Source organism: Emys orbicularis, chromosome 1, assembly GCF_028017835.1.
Source record: "Emys orbicularis isolate rEmyOrb1 chromosome 1, rEmyOrb1.hap1, whole genome shotgun sequence".
Taxonomy (NCBI): Eukaryota; Metazoa; Chordata; order Testudines; family Emydidae; genus Emys; species Emys orbicularis.
This window is the reverse complement of record NC_088683.1, coordinates 59,723,035-59,750,602: the sequence shown is the minus strand read 5'-3', so window position 1 is coordinate 59,750,602 and position 27,568 is coordinate 59,723,035. Positions and strand designations below refer to the sequence as shown.

At 40.7% G+C, this 27,568-nt stretch overlaps 1 protein-coding gene across 2 annotated transcripts in view; it reads left to right on the top strand.

Annotated features, from left to right (window-relative positions):
- The window catches only part of NELL2 (neural EGFL like 2), a 225,240-nt gene that overhangs the window by 176,897 nt on the left and 20,775 nt on the right, over nucleotides 1-27,568 (top strand). For both annotated transcript variants that reach the window (XM_065405280.1, XM_065405271.1), the window contains exons 14-15: nucleotides 1,171-1,293; nucleotides 2,663-2,758. In XM_065405280.1, the coding sequence (XP_065261352.1) occupies nucleotides 1,171-1,293; nucleotides 2,663-2,758 (219 nt within the window). The remainder of the gene's footprint in view (nucleotides 1-1,170; nucleotides 1,294-2,662; nucleotides 2,759-27,568) is intronic.

Sequence of the window (27,568 nt, the reverse complement as noted above, 5' to 3'; positions counted from 1 at the left end):
TGACGTTAGCCTGTGGAATTCACTGTTGCAGGAAGTCAGAGTCGAATACTGTAACTGGATTTTTAAAAGAGCCAGATCATTTTATGAATAACATTTTTAATTATCCATGCTGTGATCAGGGTAATTAAATCTCATGCCTCAGGACTCGTGCCTGCAGTCCTTACTCATTACACTCAATGGGAGGCTCAACTCAGTGAAGATTGCAGGATTGGGGTCTCAGCTTGTATTCTATCTAGGGTTATTATTTGTACTCTGCTAGTACCCAGAGACCCTGCTTAGGAGTAGGGTCCTGTCATGGTAGGTGCTTACAAACAGAAGAGGAGTTCTCCCCCACTCCTCTGCCCATACAATATTGTACAATTGGCTAGTTGCACCATAGATGCTCTAACCGTCATTTGAAGCAAAATATTTGTCATTACAAGAGGCAGAATTACAGACTTGATGGGTCAGAGGTCTGAGCCAGTAAAACAAATTCTGTTTGCCCATAATTTTATATCTAGTAAAGAAATTGCTAGTTATAATAACTAGCACTTTAATGCTTTGCAAACACTAATGGGATTAATTCTCATAACAGCCCTGTGAAGTAGATAACTATTAGCCCTGTTTGACAAATTGGAAACCCAGGCTTTGTGATGTTACCAAGGCCACAGAAGAAAGTGTCTGAGTCCAAATTAAAATTTCAGGATTTCGTGGGTCCCAGCTCCATGCTGAGGCCATTAGTACATGCCTGAAGCAGAAGTTGGTTTTGTATTGGACAGCCAGAGCAAGGCATATGGTATATAAATAAAAATGTATTAAACAGTATTTAACAAATTTGCTAGAAGCAACATGGAAACATAAGCAGCAGCCTAGCTTGTGTGTGCTGATCTGCCAAAACCAAGAACAGAATAAGGTAAAAGTCCCATTTCCCTGAAAGAGGAGAGACACCTTTGTTTTCAAGCTACTCTTTTTTTATGAACAAAGATCAGAACTGAGTGCTAAGTGAATAACGAAGGAAAGCAATATGTCAAATTTCAGGGTGTTGCCCACTGCTTAATCCACTTCTTGGCAATATGCAAATCCTGCTTAGTAACTACTGAGTTTATGGTTTATTTACATGGAAATATAGTTAAAGCTTTTATATTGCTGTAGTGTCACAATTCAATAACATTCATTTGTTTCACTTCTCAGAGCACGATGAATGCATCACAAACCAGCACAGCTGTGATGAAAACGCACTCTGCTTCAACACTGTGGGTGGGCACAACTGTGTCTGCAAGCCAGGTTATACAGGAAATGGTACTGTGTGTAAAGGTAAATGATCAGAAACACTGGGCTGTAACATGCATTGTCTTCGGACTTGATAACATTTCTCTTGTAATGGTTAACACAGATCTGTTGGTGTACCTTGAAGAAGACACTGTAGAACTTTAGCATTTAAGCCCTGATTCCACAAAGAGGATTGCATGGGCCAATATCCATTGACTTTGTCTTTTACAAAGTTCCAAGTAGTTTGAAAATTTAGCATTTATAAATTGCAAGCTCTGAAATGGTGGAGTAAATACTTCTGGTATCTATCCCAAGATAATTTTGTTTTCATACAGAGTAGCCTGTTCAAAATAACCACAGTAACCAACAACATTTCAGCTAGGAAAACATATTACCAAATGCAATTTATTCACCATCAATCACTTGCTATTATACCTGAATGAACTACAGATTGAATTGCATATTGTTGCGTATGTAATGTCCTTTTGTAAGTGAAAAAAGACTGCAGTAGATGTTGACCCTGAAACCTTTACTCCCCAGGAGAAGCTGGTTGCTTACAGCCACTGTCAGACCCTGGTAAACATTGCAGATTATATTGCTAGTTTTACAAAGAAGCTGAATTTTACAGAGCCACAAAGCTGCTTTTAGACTGTCTAGTGCTGCATTTCACAGAAGTTAATGAGATGTGAGGATGTTTGGTCCCATTCTGGTGGTGGTACCATATTTCAGATAGATGCAAAGCAAAGGTGCAGGCCACTTGTAACTATCTAAGAACCCCCAGAATCCTGGCAGAATTCCAATATTTGTATCTGGAGAAAGTGGTCCTTGAATGAATGGATGCAGCTTCATTGGCATTAGTGTGAGGCACAAATGCAAATGTGAGGACAGATTTTGGACAATAATTGGTAAAGCCAGTTTTTAAAGCGCTTTATCTCTTGGGGTGATATTACCATTTTTTATAGTTTGGATCTAATAGCTGAATACAAATAATCAAATAGCTAATTGATTTAGTGCTCAGTTGTGTCTAATAGGCATAGACCTGTATTGGGAGGCAGTGTAGAGCCGCAAAGCCCTCAGGAGGGTTTGTGCCTCAAGGGGACAATCCCCTGTGAAGTAGGAGGCAGTGCACAGGCTGAAATGACTCAGGATGGTGCAATCCAGTCCTCTTTCTGCACCCTGCCAGCTCATCTGGCTAGTGTGGTAGGGGGCCATAACTAAGCTTCCTCCCTGCACCTTTTGGAGTGTCTTATATCCCTAGGACGGAACAGCCTCTGAATTAAGAAAAGCTGCAGGGTTTGCATTTGTGTCTGGCTGCTGCATCGGGGGTGGGCTGGGGGGCTACAAACACCTGCACAGTTACTATGCGCAGCCCTTAGCTAATAGGTTCTGATACATTCTACTTTTGCTGTTTCAGCATTTTGCAAAGATGGTTGTAGGAATGGAGGAGCCTGCATTGCTTCCAATGTCTGTGCCTGTCCACAGGGCTTCACTGGACCCAACTGTGAAACTGGTAAGAAGATAACTTCATTTATTATAAAATTATCCGTATGCCAATGTCTGCACTATTCCAAGAAAAAAAAATTTCTAGTGTGCCTCCTAAAAGAGGGAGCTGCTGCTAGAAAATACTCAGTTATGCAGTAGATAAACTCAGTGACTCACTTTTCTCATGTGCCTCCTAAAAGCATGTACTGTACCAATTTGAACTAGTAGCATATTGACATCTGACACCAAGACATGACTGACTAGCCTACATTCTGTTGCTCTATAATTATTCACTCAGTTTTCATAGCAAATAGTTTTTGGTAGCTCCCACCAGTTGTCTAACAAGGGGGAGGGATAGCTCAGTGGTTTGAGCATTGGCCTGCTAAATCCAGGGTTGTGAGTTCAATCCTTGAGGGGGCCATCTGGGGCAAAATCAGTATTTGGTCCTGCTAGTGAAGACAGGGGGCTGGACTTGATGACCTTTCAAGGTCCCTTCCAGCTCTATGAGATAGGTATATCCTCTGACACGTAGATATAAACACAAATGACCTTATTGTCAACCTGTGATTATAGTTCAGTAACCCCCCTTCCCATTCATCCTCATTTGAGGACTTTTTTGATCAACTCACGGTAAGACAGCATTCAGTGCTTCCCATTGTTTTACTTTCTCTCACAGCCTTTCTTCTGTGCTTGACATCTCTGGGGATGACAGTACCACAAAACCTTGTTTTAAAACTTTCTTTTAAAATGTGGGTCTTTGTAAATTACACCAGTGGGGTGCTTTACCAAACAAAAGTATCTGGGATTGCTCATATTTAGCACCTTGAGCGCTTGTCAATAATTTTTCTAAATTAAAATAAATAATTTCAGCATTTTTATTGGCTACTGAATTTTTAAATGGATTCTAACAGTAAATGGCCTCAGGGTAGAAGGGAAAGTGCTTTTAGATTGATTAGCCTCACTACGCCTACTAAAAGGACAATCTGCCACCTGTGATTGACTATTGTTGCCATTCTATATTGTCTTCAATAAATCTTCAGCATGGGGTCGAGGAGGTAGTTTTAGAAGCACTACCTCTGTTCTACTTGCAAACATTGTCCAATTTAGTAAAAATACCGGCTGATCTGACTTTTATACAGAAAAGGTTCTGGTCCATTTGAGAGGTGAAAAATTTGCCTGTTGTCATTGTATGTCATGGTAACTAGAATGGATATTGCTGTTCTGCACAGGAGGGGCGCTGCGTGAAATAGCTGCAGCCCCGTTGGTTGATATCTTTCTCTAGGAATGTCAAACATTCTTGACCGCTGCATTTGCTTTGCAGTGTTGGAAATGATGTGGGGCAAAATATAAAGGTCTTTTTTCATGTAGCTGTTTCATGGTTTTGGTTTCACAGTGTTTTTACTTGTAGTGGTTTATATGCAAAAATAATGGTTTAGATATAAAGATGGCTTATAAGGTTGTGTGATATTTTTCCTTTTATAGGACATACTGTTTGCAGCATTTCAATGTTATCAGCAAAACATACTGCACTTGTACAGTTAATGAAACACTAAAGGTGGGAGTCTCACAAGCACTTAGCATTGGCCTCCTCACTCCCCTTAAGCCAATGAGAGTTTTGAGAGCAGAGTTAGGTGAGCGCTGAGTGCATTTGAAAATCCTACTCTACATTTCCTAAATATGCTTTACCAAATGTTTAACTTGAATTTAGTAAGATAATTATGATCCATAACTTAGGGTCAGATATAGGTGTGGTGATCTGCACACGGACCACCCCCGAGCCATGGACCATCATGGGAGGTGGAGTAGGAGCCACTATGGCAGCCCAGACCACTGAAAGATTTGACTTTGCAGGGAGAATCTTCCATTGCCCAGCAGACTTCCACAAAGGGGTCACAGACTTCAGTGCTAGTAGAATGAATAACCTGGAACAGTAGAGGTCAGTTAGAAGGGTCCAAGGAGATTTGGTCACCTGGTTTGAATATTAACATTGACAACAAATGCTGCTATGTACAATTGTCTGATAGCCCAGCTGCAGTTTGCACCTCCTTTCTAGCTCTGGAACAGGATCCTAATTAACTTATATGTCACTTTAAAACACAGTGGATTGGTATATTTCATCAAAAATACCTTCAAAGCCCCAAACGGCAGAGCACTCCTATTCATAACAGGCAAGATCTGGGTGGTTCAGACGGGGCCGGCTCCAGGCAACAGCTTGTCAAGCAGGTGCTTGGGGCGGCCACTCCGGAGAGGGGTGGCACGTCCAGCTATTCGGCGGCAATTCAGCGGACGGTCCCTCACTCCGGCTCGGAGCGAAGGACCTCCCGCCGAATTGCCGCCGCAAATCGCGATCGCGGCTTTTTTTTTTTTTTTTTTTGGCTGCTTGGGGCGGCCAAAACCCTGGAGCCAGCCCTGGGTTCAGACATAGAACTGTCATGGACCAAAAGCCCTCCCTAGTGAAAATCTGAGCTCCAAACAGCACACTCCTTTTGAATATAGAATACAACTTCCAAGAGTCATGTCTTGTTGGTATGAAATGATCAGAACATCCATATCACTTCATATTGGAAAGTTGTCACTCATTTGTTTTGTGCGTTCTCACTTTATCCCTCAAGGTGCAATGACACCTCCCTCACCACTACTGGTTGGCTGTGCTCTCAGATGAGGAGGAATAGGGATAGATTTAAAGCTGCCAAGGGAAGTTTTAAATGGCACACTTCTTATTTTATTTATTTATTTCACTTTACAATACCTATATTTAAGAAGTGCCTACCCAAGGTTATAGGAGTCTTTGCAGTAAATTAAACATACGATCACAAAAAATTGACCACCTGTTGCTCCTCACCCCTTAACTATAAAACAGTTAACCAGAGATTAAATCAAAGCCTATATAATAACCCAGCATCCACTAACACCAGCCTTTATTGTGTCCTCCCTCCCTAGAATCCTGGATAAATAGGTGAGTTTGTATTATGCTTCAAAAGTCAACAAATTCACACTATTTTGGACCAAAGGTTTAGAGGTAAAGAGCAGAGAAACTTCTAGTAGCTCCCTCACTCTTATATCAGGTGGGTTCCAGCTCAAACACCACATCTGATCCCAGCTGCTCACTTTTTTTTTTTTGCATGGGTGGGAGTGTGCTGTTTCTGGGGAGGAAATGAAGTCCATATAACCAACCATTTACAGAGGCATAGGAATTCTCTGAAATACTTATCCTCCCGCACTCATGTGCAGGTCAGTGAAGCGCTGACCATCATTTTAACAAGGAGCTCCCACAAAAAGCCCCTCACTGAGTCTGTGATAACCCCAGGCGCTGACTAGAGGAGGGGGAGGGAATGGAAAATGTGTTGATTTGTTTTTCCATTTAAAGCAAAACCATTTCTCACTGTTAGACGAGGAGACAGCACCATTTAGTAAACCACCTTTATCCTTTGCTCTTGAAAAATGGATAGTATAGCACAGTGTTCAGTAGGTGTAATAAGAGGGGATTTAGACATTTATGGGAAGTCTGGGGACATCTGTGCCCAGAAAATATTTTTAAAATACCTGCCAGCGTCAGTCTTTTTCATTCCAAACCCACAAAATTTGCTCGTTGGAAATATTTGAGAGTCCCAGAGGTAATTCATATCTGGATAGGATCATTTACTAATATCCAGAGAGTGGGGTGGCTCTATCAGAGGCAGAGAAATTGCCACAACTCTCCCATTAATTTGTTGCCAGAATTTTAACAGTGGGCTCCCAGGCATCCCTGAGAATTTCCTCCAACATATCAATAGTGCATACCTCCAATGTTATTACTGCACTTTTGCTGTTCCCTGATTCCTCTCACAGGCCACACCCCTTTTTTGTGCTTTGTGAGGATTTCTCTGGACCATTTTTGTGTTGCTATGGCATCAAATCAAGTAGGAGGATTTGGTCTGTGTGCTTAGGATTTTGGGGCAGTTTTTGTAATCAACAGGATGGGATCATATAGCATTTTGGGGGAGGATTAGGTATAATTTACCGTTCCGTAACTGCACCTGCATCAGACAAGAGAATCAGTCCTGTGATGTCTATTATTTATACAGTAATTAATCTTCAATAAATCAGTTCATGACAATCTACTGAAAATAAATTAACATACAAAACAGTCATTTAAATTAAATTGTTGAGATGCAGTTTAACATGACTCCAAATTCGTTACACTGTATGCTGTGTGTAACAGCTCACTTAAATTAAATGTAGAACTAAATTTATGATAAAGTAGCCTAAAAAACATCCAAAGCCATGTCCAGAAGAATGCTTACTAATATCATACAGTGTAGGCAGAGTTCAGGGAAATGCACTTTGTTTGACTTCTTCCCATGTGTGATTTTTATCCAAGTAAAGTGTTCATAGTGTGTGGAAACCTCACACACAAATAAAATACATTTTGTGAATACTTGGTGGTCTAGAAAATGCAAAATATATTTGATATTTATAACTAATTTTTGTAAACTCCCTTCTAATATCTATAGTTTGAAAGATTAAAATTCAACTCAGGGCAGTGATTTGCCTAGGTAATTGCTATAGATAAGATCTCTCTAGAGTTGTGTGCCGCTTTCTGTACAAACTAAATATTTAGCATGTGTGACTGTTGCTCTTTACTGCAACTTCAAATTAATTTGTTCAGGTGCATTGACCATGATAATAGAAAGATTCAGATTATTAGTATTCCAAGGGGATCTTGCGAAAATCCTTTAATTCCAGTACTAAAATCTTTTAGGAAAATAGTTGTACCAGTACTCGGAATATAATTTGTTGTCAAAGCTACTACAAAGCCTGTTAAGTTTGCTTATATTGCTAAATCTGGTGGAATATTTTAGCACTTTTAGCATCACAAGAGAACTGCTTTTATTTAATCTTTTGTTCCTGGTGTTCAGCTAAAGGAACCACAGCCAGCCCTTGGCCAGGTAGGTCCTAAATCTAACAAACTATGACACAAATGGTAATTGAAACCTGTAGAGCACTGAACTCTTTCTGAAAGAACTGGAATGGCTGGTTGCAGAAACATTAAAGGTTCTAGGTACCAAATTGTATTAGAAACTCACAATAAACTTTTCCAATGTCATATTTAGAACTCATGACATTTTAGAAAAACAGGTTTCTTTGGAAATTTCTCAAAATGAAATTTATTTTACTAGCTAAACTGATTAAGACTACCTTTTCACAAGAAAATGCAAATAAAAGTCAACCACCAGTAATGAGCCTGCATTCTTGGTGAACCCCAACACACTGCATGGCCAAATTGATGTTATAAGGGTTTGAGATTATTATTATTGTTATTATGTGTTTGTCTTACAGTAGTGTTTAGGCACTAGTTGAGAACACAGTCTCTTTGTACTAGCACTGTACAAACAGACTAGGAGACAGCCCCTGACCCAAAGAATTTACAATCTAAGTAGACAAGACAGATGTGGGATGTGGCAAGAAGTGTAATGCACATGCAGCACGAACAGAGTGACGGTTTGCAAACAGTACATTAGTGCCACAATTTTTTGGTTTTGTTTATTAAATTCTTTCGAGGTGGATTTTGTGGGAGGGGAGTAGCTAAGCAGATGGACGAAGGGAGGGCCGGGTTGGAGTGAACAGCCAATCAGCACAGGGGATGGAATGTTTAAAATGAAAACTGAAGCAATCTGATTACACCATCAGTGTTCCTTAGTCCCTGCTTGAATTACAGCTGCTCTGCTAGCTTCAGTTTCTGGTTGGCTGCTCCCTGTACCCTCTTTCCCCAAGGCCACAAGGCTGGGGGGGGAAGAGGGAAAGAATGCATGGGTCCTAGAGCCTCCTGAGGGAAGTCCCCCATCTGCAGTTCTTGGTCTGAGGGAAGTGGGGTAATACTTTAATAGCATCAAAGGCCCAATTTGAATACAGAGAGGCACAAACAAAAAGTTCTGGGTAAGTCTGCAGATTCAGGAAGATACTCTGCCCAAGATTTGGAAAAATGACTAATAATTTGGATTGGCTGACTTGAGACACCTTAAAGGGCCTGATTTTCAGAGGGCGGGGTGTGCTCTGCACTAAAAATCAGTCTCTTTTTAGGGATCTCAAGTCGAGCACCAAAAATCACTAGTCACTTTTTAAAATCTTGGCCTCTGGGTCTAATTGCTCCCAGTGATGAAACTAAAACAAACAATGTTATAGGTCTGGTTTAAATGTCAAATGATAATTTCAATCTGAAATGTCTTTTTTTAATGTAAGGTGTTTTAAACTTTTAACATTGCTTTCAGTATTTCAGAATACATTTCCATGCCCAGAACTGACTGCAGTCAATGGAAACTTTGACAAGTACAAAAAATGAATATGGCATCACCTAGCGTTTGTGGTTGAACGTCCTTTATTTTACATTAAATTTTAAAAAGATTCCCCAAATTCTAAATTGCTATAGTGACCCTCTAGTAGAGTCCTCTGAGGGCCAGGTGGCCTAATGGTTACCACACCCCATTTCCAGTCTCTTGCCTCCAAAGTGGAAGGGCATTAAGTACAATTTCTAACCCTTATGCATGGCTTATCCTCACCTCAGGGTTTCACTGTCCTTACCCTCCCCTTACTGGAGCAGGGCAGTGAAAATGTGATTTATGCCCCTCCTGCAACAAGGGCAGTTGGTAGGGGAGCCCGGGCTCTATGAGAGACAACAATGTAGGGGAACAATGAGGCTTTTCAGTACTCTTGTTCAGCAGTCCTCAGGGTAGTTCCCTCTTCCTCTTCAGCCTCCTCCCTTCTGAGCTGAGTGACTCCCTTTTAAGCTTTCTGTCCACCTGGACTATGCGCTGCAGGCCTGGAGGGGCAAGGCTATCTGGGCCCAGTGTTGTCCTTTAACCCCTTCCGTCCCAGTGTGGGGTTTGTAGACCCCATCACAGTCCCTCAGATCAGAGAAGAGACAGGACTATGCTGTAAAATACAAATGTTTTTTTTTTTTTGCTGAAACCGCTTGGATACAGAGCCCATATAACTGAAGAATACAGCATACGGGGCATAGTATCACCACATGTCTGCCTAAATCCTGCCCGGATATATGGAGTGAAATGGATTGCTGACTACACTACAGTCGGGCCTTCTTAAAGCTGGTCACTTTGTATGTAACTTACCGGTTCAGTAGAACAGAATAACTTCCTTGGAGCTATCATGTGGTCTCTCCATTCAGTGTATGTAAGAGGCCTACTCAGTCTCTATAAATATTCTGTATGAAAAACCATTGGAAAAGTTCATTTAAATGAAAGTGCAGTAGGAAAAGCAGATAGTGTACAGTTATGTGCACACTCATGGGGCAGTACAGAGCCATCAAGTTTAAGTCTTCCATTGAAGATAATGGGCAATTCCACTTTGCAATGAATAGTATTATGTCTCATAGATTTTTAAGGTCAGAAGGGACCATCATGATCATCTAGTCTGACCTCCTGCACATTGGAGGCCACAGAACCTCACCCACCCATTCCTGTAATAGACCCTAACCTCTGGCTGAGTTACTGAAGTCCTCATATCATGATTTAAAGATGTCAAGTTACAGGGAATGCCCTGCACAATTTTTTTAAACAGTTTGGTGTCTGAAAATGTCCTTTAAATTACTCACATCTACTTTCTCTTTTGCTCTCTTATAATTCAAGAATAATTGTGCAATTTTAAAAATTGTGCAATTTAAAAAATATTTTGATGACATTAGTAGATTTTAGTATACGTCAGTGTGCAAGAGGTTTCCCTTCAGGCTCTGCCAGTATATTGATCAGACACAAGATAACCTGGCTATTCGGAGTCTGTATCTCTTAGTAGTTGGAGTCTTCAAGTCATTCCAAATGGTGAGATGGCTTATGGGATGTATGTGACAGATATGGCAATATCCTAGACAAACTTTATTGAATTAAGTATCTTAGCTGTTCATTATATTACAAATATAAATGCTTATATATTATTGCGGGATTATACATAAAGTCTGTAGGGAGGAGACCTGGCTAATGTAAACCTTGAGAAGTGTTCTGAGCTACAAAGAACTATTTGAAACAATGTGAACTTTTAAAGTTAAGTGAGTTTCCTAGGAAATCTGTAGGGGGAGTATATGCAAATGTAACTCCTCAGGTTATGCAAAAACCCAGCCTTTGAAGCTAGGCCCTGGGGAGAGACCCATTGTCTATGAATTATTTATTCCCAGATCAAAGACCCAGGTTCTAGAAAGAGGAACTACATTTTTCATGACTGTGCTTGTTCTGAACCAGGATGGTTATGAACTTGTAACCACATTTATAAGCCCTTTAGTGGGGTTTGAAGGACTGTTCATCTGCCAGAGCCCTTGTGGGAGCTGGGCTGATCTCTGGTAATTGTATTAGCATGCATGTTCTTTCATTGTTTTTAATGTTGTCTTTTTGCAATGCTTCTGCTTTAAGAATAAATGTGCTTGTATAGAAAGAGCTATGTGGTAACTTAACTGTGGGCAATTACGCTGTTATTAGCCATTGAGGAGAAAAGCAAATCAGGCCTGCTGAGCCAAGTCTGACTTGCTGACTTCACAGTATAGGCTACCTGGAATTACGTCCATCAGGATGGATAGAGACTCATGTCTCTGCCCAAGAAAAGTGAGGGGGAACTGTGACAATGTGGATGAACATTTTGGGGGGAATAGATTGAAATCACCAAATTCATCTTCACTGGTGACATTATCTAGGTTTCATGTTGATGGAGGTAAAAGCTACTGAATGCATCTACTGTGCTAGGTTAGGGCGTGAAGAGCCTAACAACAGTGACCCAGATCCTGAGGTATCTTAGTTTATATCAGCTGAGGATTGGTCCCAATATTTTTTCAGATTTAATACAAATTTAACAGTGGCTTGGAGTTGTAAGTTTCCATAATACCATAATGTTATGGTGAAATTAGAATTCAGAAAAAGGGGTGTGAATTCCCTCTTACTTTCACTAATATTACACCACTGTAATTCCACTGACTTCAGAAAACTGGCCAGAAACCTTCAGATCCTTCATGTAAGGTAGAAATCTTAAATTTGGCATTCTGATATCCTGCCCATCTTGCCTTATGCAGCACCAGGGGAGTGTGAGGTGTTGGCAGGGCCCTCAAGCCTTCTTTATGCTTGGGGAGGGCTTTCATTCAGTTCTTCTTCTTGGCTGTACTCCAATTCAAGAAAGTAGCTTTAGGAAATAATGAATACATACATCTGAATGTCTGTTCGGGGCACTTTTAATACTCTTAGGTTGCTTTATTCAGAATTGCTTTAGTCCTTCTATATATCAGCAGTTAACATCTATCATGTCCTAACCATTTTATAATTATCTGTTGTTGTGACATGTGGCTAATTAACTTGGATTTTTGGCATGTAATATATGCAAAAACATTCAGTGTAATACAAGGTGACCAGCTATCCCAGCAGGAGCAGGACAAACCCAGACTGTGCAATGTCACGTCCTAGACACCAACTAAGGTCTGCCAAAATTTTGTTTGGCTGATCTAGAATGGAGAATGCAAAGTAACTTTCAATCCTCTGCTTTCTCTCTCGCTCCCAGGATATTATATTTTGCATAAAACAACAAGGTCTGGAGCTATTTTCTGCATAGCCTTGTTTCCAGTTGGCAGCTTCTATTATATGGGATGCTTGCTGAGGGAACAGTCACTGCTAAGTGCAACAGCAAAGTAAGGGCCTGATCTTGTGAGGGATTGAGCACCTTCAGCTCCCACTGAGATCAAACAGAGATGAGCGTTCTCAACATCATACCAGTTGCGGCTCTTAGAGCATTAAGAGTTACGCAGGGATGTGTGGGGTTTTTTTGTTTATTTCTTTTATAAAGTTCTGGCCACTGCTGGTGAGCTCAAGATTCATGTCTGAAGCAACCAGTCTTTACTTTTTTTAACATTAAATCTCTCCAATCTGTTTCAGAATCTGTAGCAAAAATTAAAGACAAAAAACAAATGGCTCTCTGTCAATCTTTTCTAATGTTTCAGAAACATCCATTCATCTTGTATTAGTTTTTTTTCCTTTTCTTAAAATCAAATATTTATTGCATCTTCTGTTTTACTTCTTATCAAATCTGGAAAAAAGTAATCTCCCCCTCCCTCGGTCTCTGGAAAAACTGGGCCCAGATCCCAGTTGGTATAATTGATGTAGCTCCACTGAAGTCAGTGATGCTATGCTTGCTTACACTAGCTAAGAATGTGGCCAGTTGTAACAGTGCGAGACTCACTACTGTGGCGCCTCCTGCTGGTCATTCTGGGAATTAGCTCAGTCTTTTCACAGGGCTCCCGCCTCTGGTGGTGTCTTGCCGCCGTCACTTCTGCTCTGGACCTGCATCGCCTCAAGGATTCCAGCGTCCTCCTCAGCACACAGCCCTCCGGCCGTGCCCCATTCTATTCCCCCCCCATTCCGGGGGAATAGCAGTCCTCTGTCCAGCCACTCGCCTCCATGGCCGACTGCAGCCCAAGGTTCTAGCCACTTGCCTCAGTGACAAACTGCAGCCCTTCACTGGCCACTCCCCTCAGTGGTGGGGGGGGGAGACCCAGGTCTGCCCACTACTCCGGGTCCTGACCCAGGCACCCTCTAGGGAGCAGCCACACACTGCAACTCCTTCAACCCCCACCATCCGTTTCCCTGGGCCACTTCCCCCTAGCCCTAGCACCGTCTCTGCCCCTGTATCAGGGCTTCCGTCTTTCAGACAGTCAGGCTGGAGCTCCCCCTCGCTCCCCTGACTCGGCCCAGCACTGCTCTGTCCAGGGTGCTGGTGGTTCCCTTAACCCTTCAGGGACCGAGCTCCTTCTCCCTGGGCTCCCAAGAGGGAACTGCCTCCTTTGCCCTGCCGCTTTCTTTATATATGGGCCTGCTCTGCCCTAATTGCTGCTCATTGCAGCCCCTCTCTGATTGGCTGCCTGCTCTCCCGCCTCCCCAGGGCTGCTTTTAACCCTTTCTCCACCAGTGTGGGGCACCCCATCACACCCATAATCTTTAGATATTATCCCTCTGTTTCTTCAAATTATTTTTTATTAAGAAATAAATTGCAATAAGAGCTGTCCTCCTAAAAAAGTATTGTATGGCTTAATGTGGTTTAACGAGAACTCAACTATCAGTGTCTGTCAGTATCATATTGATATTTTTAACCAGCAGTAAGAAAAACTGGGACCCAGAAAGCATGTGCTGCAAACAGCTCAACATTTTAGAATTTTTCTGTAGCTCAGGACTTGGGTGAGCAGGATTTCTATTAAGCTAGAGTCTGGGTGAAGGAGCAGTAACATTCAGTGCAACATGTTCAGAGCCTTACTCCCATAAATCACCTTCCTTTTTAGTATTCAAGACAAATAGTTGCCCAGTTCCGCACGTATAAAGATAAAACAGGTGACCATTAATGTCTGCACCCTTCATCAAGTAAGAAATATACCATGATTTAATAAAAGTCAAACTAGGGTCAATTACAATGGATGCTTTGTGATATAAGGATATCCAGTGCAATGCATTTTTCTAAGCCATTTAACTGTACAAAAAACATCCTAAATTTTCCTGTCTACAAAGTCACCCTGCGGAGCACTTAGCAGACTACATCCTAAAGAACACTGAGCAGTGTGGGAACAAATTCTGCAGCCTCTGTTCAGGCAAAACTTCCATTAACTGCAGCTAAGTATTCCCCTCTACTCAGATATAGAGGAGCAAAAACTGGTAGAAATCAGGGAGAGGCTTCCCCCCTTTCCCAAGATAAATGGAAGCTAACAGGTTGGGAGGGTTACAGAATGGGTGGAACTTAAGAGCTAACTCTCTGCCAGGTGTACTCCTGTTCTAACCTGCATGAGAGTTAATGATGCTTTCATTCAAGAAAAGAGGAAGGGTTGAGACCAGGTGCAGAAATATGAAACAGTGGCAGCATAACTTCTGAGTAGAGCTGTCTGGAAAGGGGCATTTCACTCCTGCAAATAATTTAAAGTTTTTGAAAAAGAAATTTGCCCCGAATCAGGACAAAGGGTCAACAATTCAAATTTCTCATGGGAGGAAAAATTATTAAAAAACTGTAGATGTCAATGGTTTCTGTTGAACTCTTCCTTATTGGTCTCAATCAAACTGTAGATGTCGATGGTTTCTGTTGAACTCTTCCTTATTGGTCTCAATCACATATGATCTGGGTGCTGAATTCTTTTTCTTTACAACAGCTGCAGTTATCCATTCTATTACAAATGTATTCTGGCTCTAGTTCCAGGCCAAGCTCACCTCTCGCTCCCAGTGAATTCAGGAAATCCTCTCCAGGAATTAAAAAGCGAGAGATTTCCTGTGCATTGCTTCCAGTGACTCTCGGCTCAATCATTCCCCCCACCGAGTGTTTCACAACTGGGCATACTTTGGCCTTAAAAAGGGTCTGCAGGATTTAGACCATAGACTAGCTCCAGGACTTGTGGCGCTTGATCCATAAAATCTGAAGAGGTTTTAAGGAACAATAATTATTATTAAGGAACAATAATACTGCATATCCCACATTGCAGATTAAATTTAGTAGACAGTTAATAAGCTGTCAGTGTAAGGCACAGTACTGTCAAACTTCAGCTGACTGACTGACAGCAAAAGTAGCAATTGTCCATTACATTTACAGTTACTTTCATATTTACTAACAGGAAATTGAAAAAAAAAAGATTGTCAGTCACAGAAATTGTTACAGAAAGTTCCTCTAACCTCTGGAAAATGAGACTTTCTTGCAATAAATGCTAGATTTGAACAAAGTTCCGAGTCCTAGCAAAGCCCACAGAAATATAGATGTATGCATTCTGCAGACAGTATAGAAATCTTACATACAAGGTTTGTAGCCTATGCATACATGAATGATGAAATTCAACATACAGGTGTAAACAAATTCTCTCTTGTGCAGAATGTAGTCTATAAAGCTATGTTATAGTCTAAAGTTATTTGCATAGGCTGGTACTACTTCAACCACATCTCAAAGTACTCTTTAAAGGAAATTGCCGGTAGAATATAATGATATTGTACAGGAAATCCTCGGCTTTAAATTCTTCTTCACAGGAAAAAAATATCAATCTTACAGTTGTGATTTCCACTATGCAAACAGAAATACAAAACCTAAATTGGTACTGATCAGCACAACCTCTTTAAATTTTCCAGATTAAATCTGGTTTAAATAAGGTTAACTGAGGATGAAAAAACTCCTGAAGTTTGCAGAAGAATAGTACGGAATGGCCTATGAACCCATCAGATATCTGGGGTTTTCAGAAAACACAGAGCTATGATTTCTTGATTTCTTTGGCCTCAAATTTACGAGCCCTACCAAGCCTGTTCTAGCATAACCTTCTGCTATGATTCCCTCTCTGCTTTGGTGACCATTTTAATTGCACAGCAGCTTGCATTTCAGTTTCCATCAATAGTATATGGACATGCTTCTCCACCACACAATAGCAATGCAGTCATCCAAATGTACAATAATAAAACTTACCTTTCCCATTCCAAATAACATAGCACCTCTTTCTTGTGCTTGAGACAATCTAGCAGTAGGTAATGTAATAAAGTTTGTGTCTGGATTGCAGTAATCTTCTCTGTGTGGGATTTAAGATATTAAATTAAATTCCAAAATGTAAGTGTATAATTTCTGAAAAATGCTATTTTGTCCCATAAATTAAACATTATTTTAGATAAGCCAAATTAATTAATCAAACTTTAAGCAGCTCTGAGCTGAGTTTCCAAGAGTCATGTGTTGCCTACAAAACCCAATACTACTATCTATCATTTTTCAGCCACAGAGCTCATATCATTTTACAAAGGTTTGTAAGCATTGTTATCCCCATTTTACAGTGTAGGAAATGAGGCATAGGGAAGCTGAGTGAACACCAAGAGTCAGATGGGAAGTCAAGGGCAGAAAGTCAAGTAGACTATATAGCCTCCTGACTTCGATTCCCGTACTCTAGCTACTGGACCATGCTTATTACTACCGAAAAGAGATGTGCTATTATTTTAAAACATATTCTAAATGGAATCGCTATCAACTAGTCATATTGCCAGAAAATTTATCTTTTTGTAGAAGTTTTTGAAAGTACTGATTAACCAATTCTAAAATAGCTAATGAATAACACTGCAAAAAAAGTCTTCCATGCTAATCAGCAAATTAGCTATGAGATAAGCAAATGGGAAAGCTATACTTCTGTGAATTAGCTAGTTTCTAGTTGGCTGTAGTGTCCTATGGGAGGCTGGACTAATCACAGTCACCATCTGTATTTTCTCTCAATAAGAAGAGAAACAACAGCTGGTGGCTTTAGATGCTTTGAAAGTTTTGTTTTGCTTAAAAATGCTCTTTTCAATTGTATTACTCATACGATTTTTCTGAAGCAAATGAAACTTTCTAAAGTGGCCTCAGTGAACTTGATTACAGCTGCCATCTTGGATTCTCTCCTTGTGAAAGCAGAGGGAAACAAGCTACAGTTTTAGAAGCTTTAAAGACTTTGTATTGTGCAGCAGAAATGTCTGTAACAGTTCAAAAATAAATGTCGTTTGTATTCATCTTCATCCACCATCAGTATTGACCATTGTAGAAACAGAAAGATTTTTTTTTTCTAGTAACGTACTTAAGTAATTCCTGAAACTATTTTCAAATTTTGTTTGAGCTTCTTGTGTAAAGTTTCTCCAATAACATAGTTCTCCTTCAGTTTTGTAATGTGTTGGGGGTGTGTATATGTGTGTGGATGTTTGGTCAGTTTCATATGTTTTCTTTCCTTCCTTCCTTATTCTTTTTCTCTGATGCAACATGGTCTAGCGGACTGAGACAGGGACTAGATGATACAAACTCCTCAGTTCTATTCCTGGCTGTACCACAGAGCTAGAGCAAGTGACACAATCTATCTGTGAATGTTCCTCTTCTGTACAACGACGGATAGTAATGCATGCCTGCTATGCAAGAAGTTGTGTGAGGATTGGCTATGTAACATTTGTAAAGTGCTTGGAAAATAGCAAGTGCTGTATACATTTTAAGTATTATAATTTTCTTTATTAATTGCCTTTAATTCCCCAATTTTCTGTTATCGAGGGATTGAAAGATCCATTTACCAGTGCCAGGTGGAAAACTTTCTCTGATGTGTGTGTATGTGAGGGGGAGGGGTGTCTTTGCCTTCACTTTTTGCAGAATTTAAGCTTAATTTAAGATTCCATTACTTATAGTTGCAAAGATAAAATTCAAAATATGGACCAAATATAGACAAATACAGTGTCCTCTTCCTGAGTATGTAAACATACAACCTCCATAAGGAATATTTCTTGATTTCAGTGGTGGGAATACAGTAACTCAGTGCCCCCTTGTTCATACATTTGAATATTAAATGGAGTGATGTAGTCTAAATAAGCATTTAATTAGTCATTTATGAGAAACTTCTTAAATTATTGATTTTCTAGTACTGGTCTTTTCCAAATAATTTCTCTAAGCCTCCAGTGTCTCTGATAGTTATAAACCTTTGTCTTCATAGAGTTGTAATATAAACCTCTTGGCACCCACTTTTGCAAGTCTTGGCAAAGTTAGGCTACTAAATCCTTATTTATGAACCTAAATAAGGACCAAAGATCTTGCAAAGTCTTGCACAGATGTTTTACTTTAGGCACACGAATAGTCCCTTTGACTTCAGCAGGACCGCTTGTATGCTGAAAGCTAATCCATCACATAAGTCTTTGCAGGACTGGGACCACAGTAACCTGATTTTCAAAAGTTAAGAGTACACCTTAGCTCTTATTGAGGTCATTTATTTTAGAGTCTAACTAAGGGATTTGGAACCTAACTTTAGACAACCTTTTTTTAAATCCTTGCCCACCTAATTTTTCACTGATCAATAAGTGGTAAATATAGTAGGACAAGTGTTATTGTAGTATTACTGCTATTAGTGATGTCTGACCATTTTTATCTGGGTTAAAAACTGTTTGCTGCTGTTTGAAGGCACGGAGAATTCTGTGGAATTCTGCAGGAATCTCTTTTGCAACCCAAATGCAAAAGAAAGAGCATTAGATCACAGGAACTTAGAAATTGCCATACAGATCAGAGCAGTGTTCCATCTATTTCAGTATCCTGTCTCTGACAGTGGACATTTATGGAATAACTTTAGACCCCATTGCTTAGTGTTTGGCTTAGGTCCTGAAGCATAAGCATCATACATATATATATATATATAGTCAGTCATCATATATATATTTCTGTGTGGATATTCTCATTATCTGTAGAAATGTCTAATCATTTCTTGAATCCTGCTAAGCTCTTGGCCTAAATGATATCCTGGGGAGATCCAGAGTACTAAGATCATTGCCAAGGAGGACGTCAGTAACATTTTAAAATTGGGGGAGGCAAAAGTAGCCTGTCCCAAAAGTACGAAGTGTATTTCTATATTTTTCAAAATGGGAACTGGGGATGAGGAAAAACAAACTGAGAGGGGGGCTATAGCACAGGACTGAAATGGGGGCATTCCACTTCCATGTATATAAAGGATAATGAAACTGAGAATTATACTCTCATAAAGAGCATATGTGGATGAATCATGATTCCTTTAGGCATGAACCATACTTACCTCATCTCCTCTGTCTCTTCCTGTAGCATAGCCTGCACTGCTTGCTTTTATTTGGGTCTTTTTTTCTCTCCAGTTTTTCTTTTTGAGTTACACTTTCTGACTGACTTCTATATTTTTTCTCTGCTTTCCCAGAATATTTGTGAAATAACAAAAGACTTTTTTCTACTCCAAGGCTGAAAATGCTAGAAAGCCAAATTTTATCCAGGTTTACTTTTTTAGGAGAGAAGGGGGGAAGTGTTTTGTTTGGCTTGAGCCAGTTTATACTCTCTCGAGTAGGAGATCAGAAAAAGTAATTTTAGGCAAAAATGTGTGAGGAGAAAGTTAGTTCTAATATTTTATTTAAATATGCCTTTGGGGGATGTTTTGAAGTGTCCAAAGTTGAGAAGTGTGAGCAACAAGGGTGATGTCATGGTCGGAGTCTGCTATAGACCACCAGACCAGGGGGATGAGGTGGACAAGGCTTTCTTCTGGCAACTAACAGAAGTTATGGGAGAGCAATACAGCGGTGCACAGACAATCCAGGAAGTTTTTGGAAAGTGTAGGGGACAATTTTCTGGTGCAAGTGCTGGAGGAACCAACTAGGGGCAGAGCTTTTCTTGACCTGCTGCTCACAAACAGGGAAGAATTAGTAGGGGAAGCAAAAGTGGATGGGAACCTGGGAGGCAGTGACCATGAGATGGTCGAGTTCAGGATCCTGACACAAGGAAGAAAGGAGAGCAGCAGAATACGGACCCTGGACTTCAGAAAAGCAGACTTTGATTCCCTCAGGGAACAGATGGGCAGGATCCCCTGGGAGAATAACATGAAGGGCAAAGGGGTCCAGGAGAGCTGGCTGTATTTTAAAGAATCCTTATTGAGGTTGCAGGAACAAACCATCCCGATGTGTAGAAAGAATAGTAAATATGGCAGGTGACCAGCTTGGCTTAACAGTGAAATCCTTGCTGACCTTAAACACAAAAAAGAAGCTTACAAGAAGTGGAAGATTGGACAAATGACCAGGGAGGAGTATAAAAATATTGCTCAGGCATGCAAGAGTGAAATCAGGAAGGCCAAATCGCACTTGGAGTTGCAGCTAGCAAGAGATGTTAAGAGTAACAAGAAGAGTTTCTTCAGGTATGTTAGCAACAAGAAGAAAGTCAAGGAAAGTGTGGGCCCCTTACTGAATGAGGAATGCAACCTAGTGACAGAGGATGTGGAAAAAGCTAATGTACTCAATGCTTTTTTTGCCTCTGTCTTCACAAACAAGGTCAGCTCCCAGACTGCTGGACTGGGCAGCACAGTATGGGGAGGAGGTGACCAGCCCTCCGTGGAGAAAGAAGTGGTTCGGGACTATTTAGAAAAACTGAATGAGCACAAATCCATGGGGCCGGATGCGCTGCATCCGAGGGTGCTAAAGGAGTTGGCGGATGTGATTGCGGAGCCATTGGCCATCATCTTTGAAAACTCATGGCGATCGGGGGAGGTCCTGGATGACTGGAAAAAGGCTAATGTAGTGCCCATCTTTAAAAAAGGGAAGAAGGAGGATCCGGGGAACTACAGGCCAGTCAGCCTCACCTCAGTCCCTGGAAAAATCATGGAGCAGGTCCTCAAGGAATCAATTATGAAACACTTAGAGGAGAGGAAAGTGATCAGGAACAGTCAGCATGGATTCACCAAGGGGAAGTCGTGCCTGACTAACCTAATTGCCTTCTATGATGAGATAACTGGCTCTGTGGATGAGGGGAAAGCAGTGGATGTGTTATTCCTTGACTTTATCAAAGCTTTTGATACGGTCTCCCACAGTATTCTTGCCGCCAAGTTAAAGAAGTATGGGCTGGATGAATGGACTGTAAGGTGGATAGAAAGCTGGCTAGATCGTCAGGCTCAACGGGTAGTGATCAATGGCTCCATGTCTAGTTGGCAGCCGGTTTCAAGCGGAGTGCCCGAAGGGTCGGTCCTGGGGCCGGTTTTGTTTAATATCTTTATTAATGATCTGGAGGATGGTGTGGACTGTACTCTCAGCAAGTTTGCAGATGACACTAAACTGGGAGGCGTGGTAGATACACTGGAGGGTAGGGATCGGATACATAGGGACCTAGACAAATTAAAGGATTGGGCCAAAAAAAACCTGATGAGGTTCAACAAGGACAAGTGCAGAGTCCTGCACTTAGGAAGGAAGAATCCTATGCACTGCTACAGACTAGGGACCGAATGGCTAGGTAGCAGTTCTGCAGAAAAGGACCTAGGAGTCACAGTGGACGAGAAGCTGGATATGAGTCAACAGTGTGCTCTTGTTGCCAAGAAGGCTAATGGCATTTTGGGCTGTATAAGTAGGGGCATTGCCAGCAGATCGAGGAATGTGATCGTTCCCCTTTATTCGACATTGGTGAGGCCTCATCTGGAGTACTGTGTCCAGTTTTGGGCCCCACACTACAAGAAGGATGTGGAAAAATTGGAAAGAGTCCAGCGGAGGGCAACAAAAATGATTAGGGGGCTGGAGCACATGACTTATGAGAAGAGGCTGAGGGAACTGGGATTGTTTAGTCTCCAGAAGAGATTGAGGGGGGATTTGATAGCTGCTTTCAACTACCTGAAGGGGGGTTCCAAAGAGGATGGAGCTCGGCTGTTCTCAGTGGTGGTAGATGACAGAACAAGGAGCAATGGTCTCAAGTTGCAGTGGGGGAGGTCTAGGTTGGATATTAGGAAACACTATTTCACTAGGAGGGTGGTGAAGCACTGGAATGCGTTACCTAGGGAGGTGGTGGAATCTCCTTCCTTGGAGGTTTTTAAGGCCCGGCTTGACAAAGCCCTGGCTGGGATGATTTAGTTGGGGATTGTTCCTGCTTTGAGCAGGGGGTTGGACTAGATTACCTCCTGAGGTCCCTTCCAACCCTGATATTCTATGATTCTATGATACTTATTTATTATTTTGTTCTGGGAAATCATATGATTTGTTTATTAAAAGAAATAAAAGCAAACATTTGAATTATTAGCGTCTTAAAATGGAGGATGGCATAATAGAACATGTACAATGAAGCTGGACAGTATTATAATAGAATTTCTTGCCCTATGTGAAGGAAATAAGGAATGGCCTTCATAACTCATTCTAAGCTCTTTCTTTTATGAATTATGAGACATTCTACTATTAGTGGAAATAAGGTTTATAATGCCTCCCATCCTTACATCTTTTTTTCTCTCTCTTGTTGTCATTGTGTGGGTATCTATATGCACCAAATATATTGCTAAGGCTTCAGTCGCCAGTTGAAATTGATATTTATGATTTACCACTAAAAACCTGCCAAAATTAATTTGCAAACTTGTATTTTTAGAAGTAAGCCAAGAACAACAAAATGGTACAGTATGTTCCCGCCTTTTCTATAGTTCATCGGTTTTGTGCCACATCTAGTTGATTTCACACTAAAGAATAGCTGTGCAGGCTGAGGGGCCAGAGTATGTCGACCGTTTAGGAAATGCTGATTTACTGAATTCTGTAAACATGTTTAAAAATTCTCAATTTTTAATCAAATACTTTCTACCTGGTGTTGTTGGCAGCAAAATCAGCTGGATTCAAATATCCAGAAGTTCCTCTTAAAATTAACAAACAGTACTGGCTTGAGCACCCACCCAGAAACTTGGTGTAACCCCCTTTTGACCTGAGTGTTTAGCCAACCTTAAAGTTTGGGGCCCTTTGGGTTCTTTCTGTTAGGAGGAGAAATGGACAATGATGGAGTCAGGTATCTGATGCAATCCCATGCATTTACAAAGAATGTACAAACTCCTGTTTCCCTGAACACAGGAGGAATCAAACCACAAGAATTAGTTTCTTTGTTTGCAGCTCCAAGGTCCTTTCAGCAAGCACGCAGCTCAAAAGCACTCTCTCTAGGCTTTTCTCAGGGCTAGTCTCTCAGTGCTTATTCACGCTGTGTCTGGCTATCTGCTCTATCTTTGTGTGTGTTTCGATGCGAGTCTCCTGTTTCTCTCTCACACACACATACACACCTCTACAAAAACAATACTCAACCAAGCCCCTTTCTCATATATTTCAAATTCTTGAGAGGTCTCACATGAGTCAGTGATTGGGGTGGAGGCTGCTATTGTTTCATAAAGAAGCTTAACCATTTCTTAAAGCTATCTTAAATGAAAGGCTGCACACACACCAGGTTCAGTGATGTTTCAACCAGTCACGAACACGAGAAAATTTAAACACCTTCCCTGCATGCCCTTAACAGGCAATACTTGCCCTCTCACAAGCTGTGAGTCTGTGTATAAAACAAGGAAAGGTTTATTGAACGGGAAAACACAACAACACTATATCAACAATATTTTATACAAATAATAAAACACCCACCCCCACACTGTCTTTGCCAGTAGTCCTTCGCCTCAGTTTTCCCCACCTGCTTGTGTGAACATCCAATGAGTAAATATCCCTTTAACACACCATTTTCTCCTTTTCCCCTTGGCTGCATCCCACTCATGGTTTGTTGTTAGTTAGTGAAGTTCTAGAGTCTGTTAGTGCACTCGGCCAGGGCCAAACATTAAAGGTGGAAGTGCTGCCTGGTTTCCATGAAGAGACACCTTATGCCTTTTACCACAATGCCTTCTTTGTACCAGGCCTAGTCCAGTCATGCCACAACCTAACCCAGCTCTGGTAGTGCTAGGAAGTAGGGCCCTTACTAGAGTTCACGCAGCTCAATTTTTGCACAGTGGAAGGGGGTTCCATGTCATATATGATCCTTAAGCAGAGATCTTGCCACAAGGGATTCATTCCTAGCCAAAAGTAGGAGCTCTCCTCTCTTTCTGTCTGTCCAAGTTCCATTACCTAGTGATGCAAGACTAAGGCTTTGGTTAGGGTGACTCCTTACTCAGGGCCTATTAAGTACAATTCTGTTACCCTTTTGTCACACAGTAAGGATAACAACATTTCATTATCCCTACACTCAGAGCGTAAATGTATTTTAACTAAAATATTTGCACTGAGATGGCAGGAAACAAACATGCAAATAAGGTCTGGCTCATTCTGTCTCTTCCTCTGGTTCACCTATAGATGGTGGCAGAAAGTGCCTTCCCTGTAGAGATTCAGACCATAGGTTTACATCCATGTCATTTAAGTGGACATCTCAATATTCATTAATAATGTCAATGGGACTATGTAAGTGAGTAAGTGCTTGCCAGCATGAGTACCATTCCACAATTGGGCTCTATTGGAACACACACATTAACTTCAGTCACATCCCTTGACACCTTGTCATTGTCACTCAGTGTTTCCTTTCATGGAGGAATGTGGACAAGTATCTGAACTTCAAAAGGATCTGAAACTTCTGCCTTGCATTCCTAGAGCTTGAACTAAAGGCTATTGGAGTTGATGGAAAGACTCAAAAGCTTCAGTGGGGGTTGGCCCTACTATTGGAAGCAAGATTTCTAGCATGTGCCACTGTATGCTGTAGCCAGCATTTAACCTGAAATGTTTGGGATCAAGCATATTGTATAAAAACTGAGGGACACATACTTGATCCACACATGGAATTCACATTCTTTTCAATAAGGGCTCTACTATGTGGATTGAAGACAGAGGATAGCCCTTTGGAAATGAGACTCAGACAGCAGCTTTCGAAATGAAATCCTTTCTGTTGGACATAATGTACCTATGCAAGTTCTTTAGGCTTCAGTTCCCAATAGCCACTAATTGACAGCATTTTAAGAAAGTACTGCAAGTAAATTTGTCCTCTTACTGACATATGCAAATGAAGCAATATAAATCCCAAAGACAAGTTTGTAGTCCAAAAATGGCTATTTCCATATACTTTGAAAGGGAAAATGTTTTTTCTCTCAGGAAAATCATTTACTTTTTTTTGAGGAAAGGTTAACAGTGAAGCAGAAGCATGCAATTATTTTTGAAGATTAGTTGCTGCATTACAGAATATACACAAACTGAAAGCAAAACTGTATCTTAATCAACATCTAAAAATAGAACCTCAGTACTATCAATTAGTCTAACTCTTTAATGGGCACTGCCGTAACCAATTTCACAGATCCTAGTGGAAAAAATATATTACCTGATTTTTTTTAACAATTCAAGCTCGCATCCAATTCATCATGCCTAATTAGGTGTTCTGAATTATCATCTTCAGTTGTTACAAGTGTCATATCCTTTGATGGTATTGGCTGCATAATGAGAAACTGTCATAGTCTCAGTTGTCTGTGAGTCTGTGATTGATCAATTTTTGACAACAAAGAAATGTTAACAGGGCTGCATGGTGAAGCAGTAACTGGAAAAATCCCTTTCGGAATGTTTCTATCTAATTTTGGAGTGCTGCCACTGCCACACATGAAATAACAACACGATTGAATTTCCTTTTGCTGGCATTTAGCAGGACCTATGGGGGTGTGCAGAAATCAATGGGGGATCAGGAGTCTGGAAAATTACACACTTGAAGAATTAATGAACTATAATTCTGTATTACATCCTCAATCACATTTTGCTTCTTTTTCATTAATGGAACTAAATTAGTTTTCCATGGACAGGGTACTTTAAAAAATGCAATCATGCTCGTGCTACGGTACAAACTGACCTGTTTTAAGAATAGGTTTATTCTTTCATGCAACATGACAGTAGGAAATTTATGGTGAAGAACAAACCTATAGTATTAATTCAGCCTGTTGAAGTAGATTTGAAAATTATATTTGTATTCTTTGCTCTAACTAATTCCCTACCCCTTGGGCTAGATTATGGCTTTAAGATGACTCAACCAGAATTTCTGCTGGAGCTCTGGGGAGGATACACAGAAGCAGCAATTTCACCACTCTTTCAAGGAGTTCAAGGTGCACTTCCTCCTGCACTGGCCCAGTTCCCCAGTGTGGTGCAGGGGGAGGGGCCATAGCACTACCTTCAATCCCTTCCTTCAACTCTTCTTTTACTTGGCTAGTACCTGTCGTGCTATAGTGAAGGGTGTTCAGGGGTTTGTGCTAAGCTATGGGGCAAGGTGAGAATGCATAACTCTCTTTTCTCTTCTTCTGTGTACCACAGGCCAGCCATAATCTGATCCTTTATATTTAAAAAAAAGAAATAAACTTTCAGTGCACTGTGGAAGTCCACATATAGTAACACTCAGGAAAATCCTGTGGTTCAGTGGAACCTTTGATTTGAGATCCCATATGGTGAATGAAATTCTGATCGTACTCAGAATGTGGTGTCAGATCTTTTAATATTTGCAGCAAACTGGATAGACAGAATAAGATTCCAGAAGAAAACAGGCTGTAGAATTTTTAATAACTAAGAAGGGAAGTTATTTTGGGTACAAGCAGCAGCATTAGAAGAAAAGAGCTGATTGGCCTTTATAAAACAAATTTAAGAGGCATTCAGAATAACTTTGGTTTTCTTCTAAAACTGAAATCTTCCTGACTTAGTTCAACTACCTCAGCTCTGTAGTCTTCAGTTTTTCACCTCTCTGTATGATGTTTATATTCTAACAATATGTAGCAGTGGTTTAACAGGATGGGAATACCAAAGGCTGATACCGTGTTTTAAAAGAGATAGCTGCTGTATATCAAACTAGTTTCAGGCTGTTTAGTTTCCCACTGGGGCCAGAGATCCAAGTCAGATCTCACATAATAGGTCCAATTGAACAGCAGGGTCTCTTCAAGTATTAGAACTCTGTTGTCACATGAAAACAGCAAAAACAATTTTCTATTTTTAAATATAAAAGTTGGTGAATTAGAACTTGCTGCAGGGAAAATGAAACATTCCCCCAGGTACTCTAAAATATTGAGTTAATACAGCAGGTATATTATTCAATGGATTTCGAGTGTATTGAACACTGCGTGGGACAAAGTCCTTTCCTTATTGCACTCAGTGTTTTCTGAGTCTTGACGAGCCAAACAACTTGTCAAACAAGCCTAAGCTGGGTATTGTGTTTTCCATGTAGAACTTGCTATTTGCTGTGAGCACCCTCACTGTCCTTTGCGTCCTGTGCAGAAAAGCCACCTTTTTAAGTGGATTGATGTATCTATGGGCATGTTAGTATTTGGGTGAGCCAAAGGACACTGGAAGGTAATGACCATTTCAGATTCACCTTCTACTATTTTAAAATATCTCTAGAGTTGCTGTATCTCCTTATTCTGCAGTGATCTGTTTTGAAATGTTTTCCCTTTTCAGTGTCTTCACCAGATGAACCTCATTTTCAGTACTGTATGTTAGTGGCTGGGGACTGTGTGGCTCTGGGAGTTAGCACTGGGGTGTAAAGACTTTCACCTCTGAGTTGCTATTTCACATTTAGCCCAGGTCAATAGTGACTAAAAGTTATTAGCACCTATTGGCTGTTCATCAGCTCGTGTGAA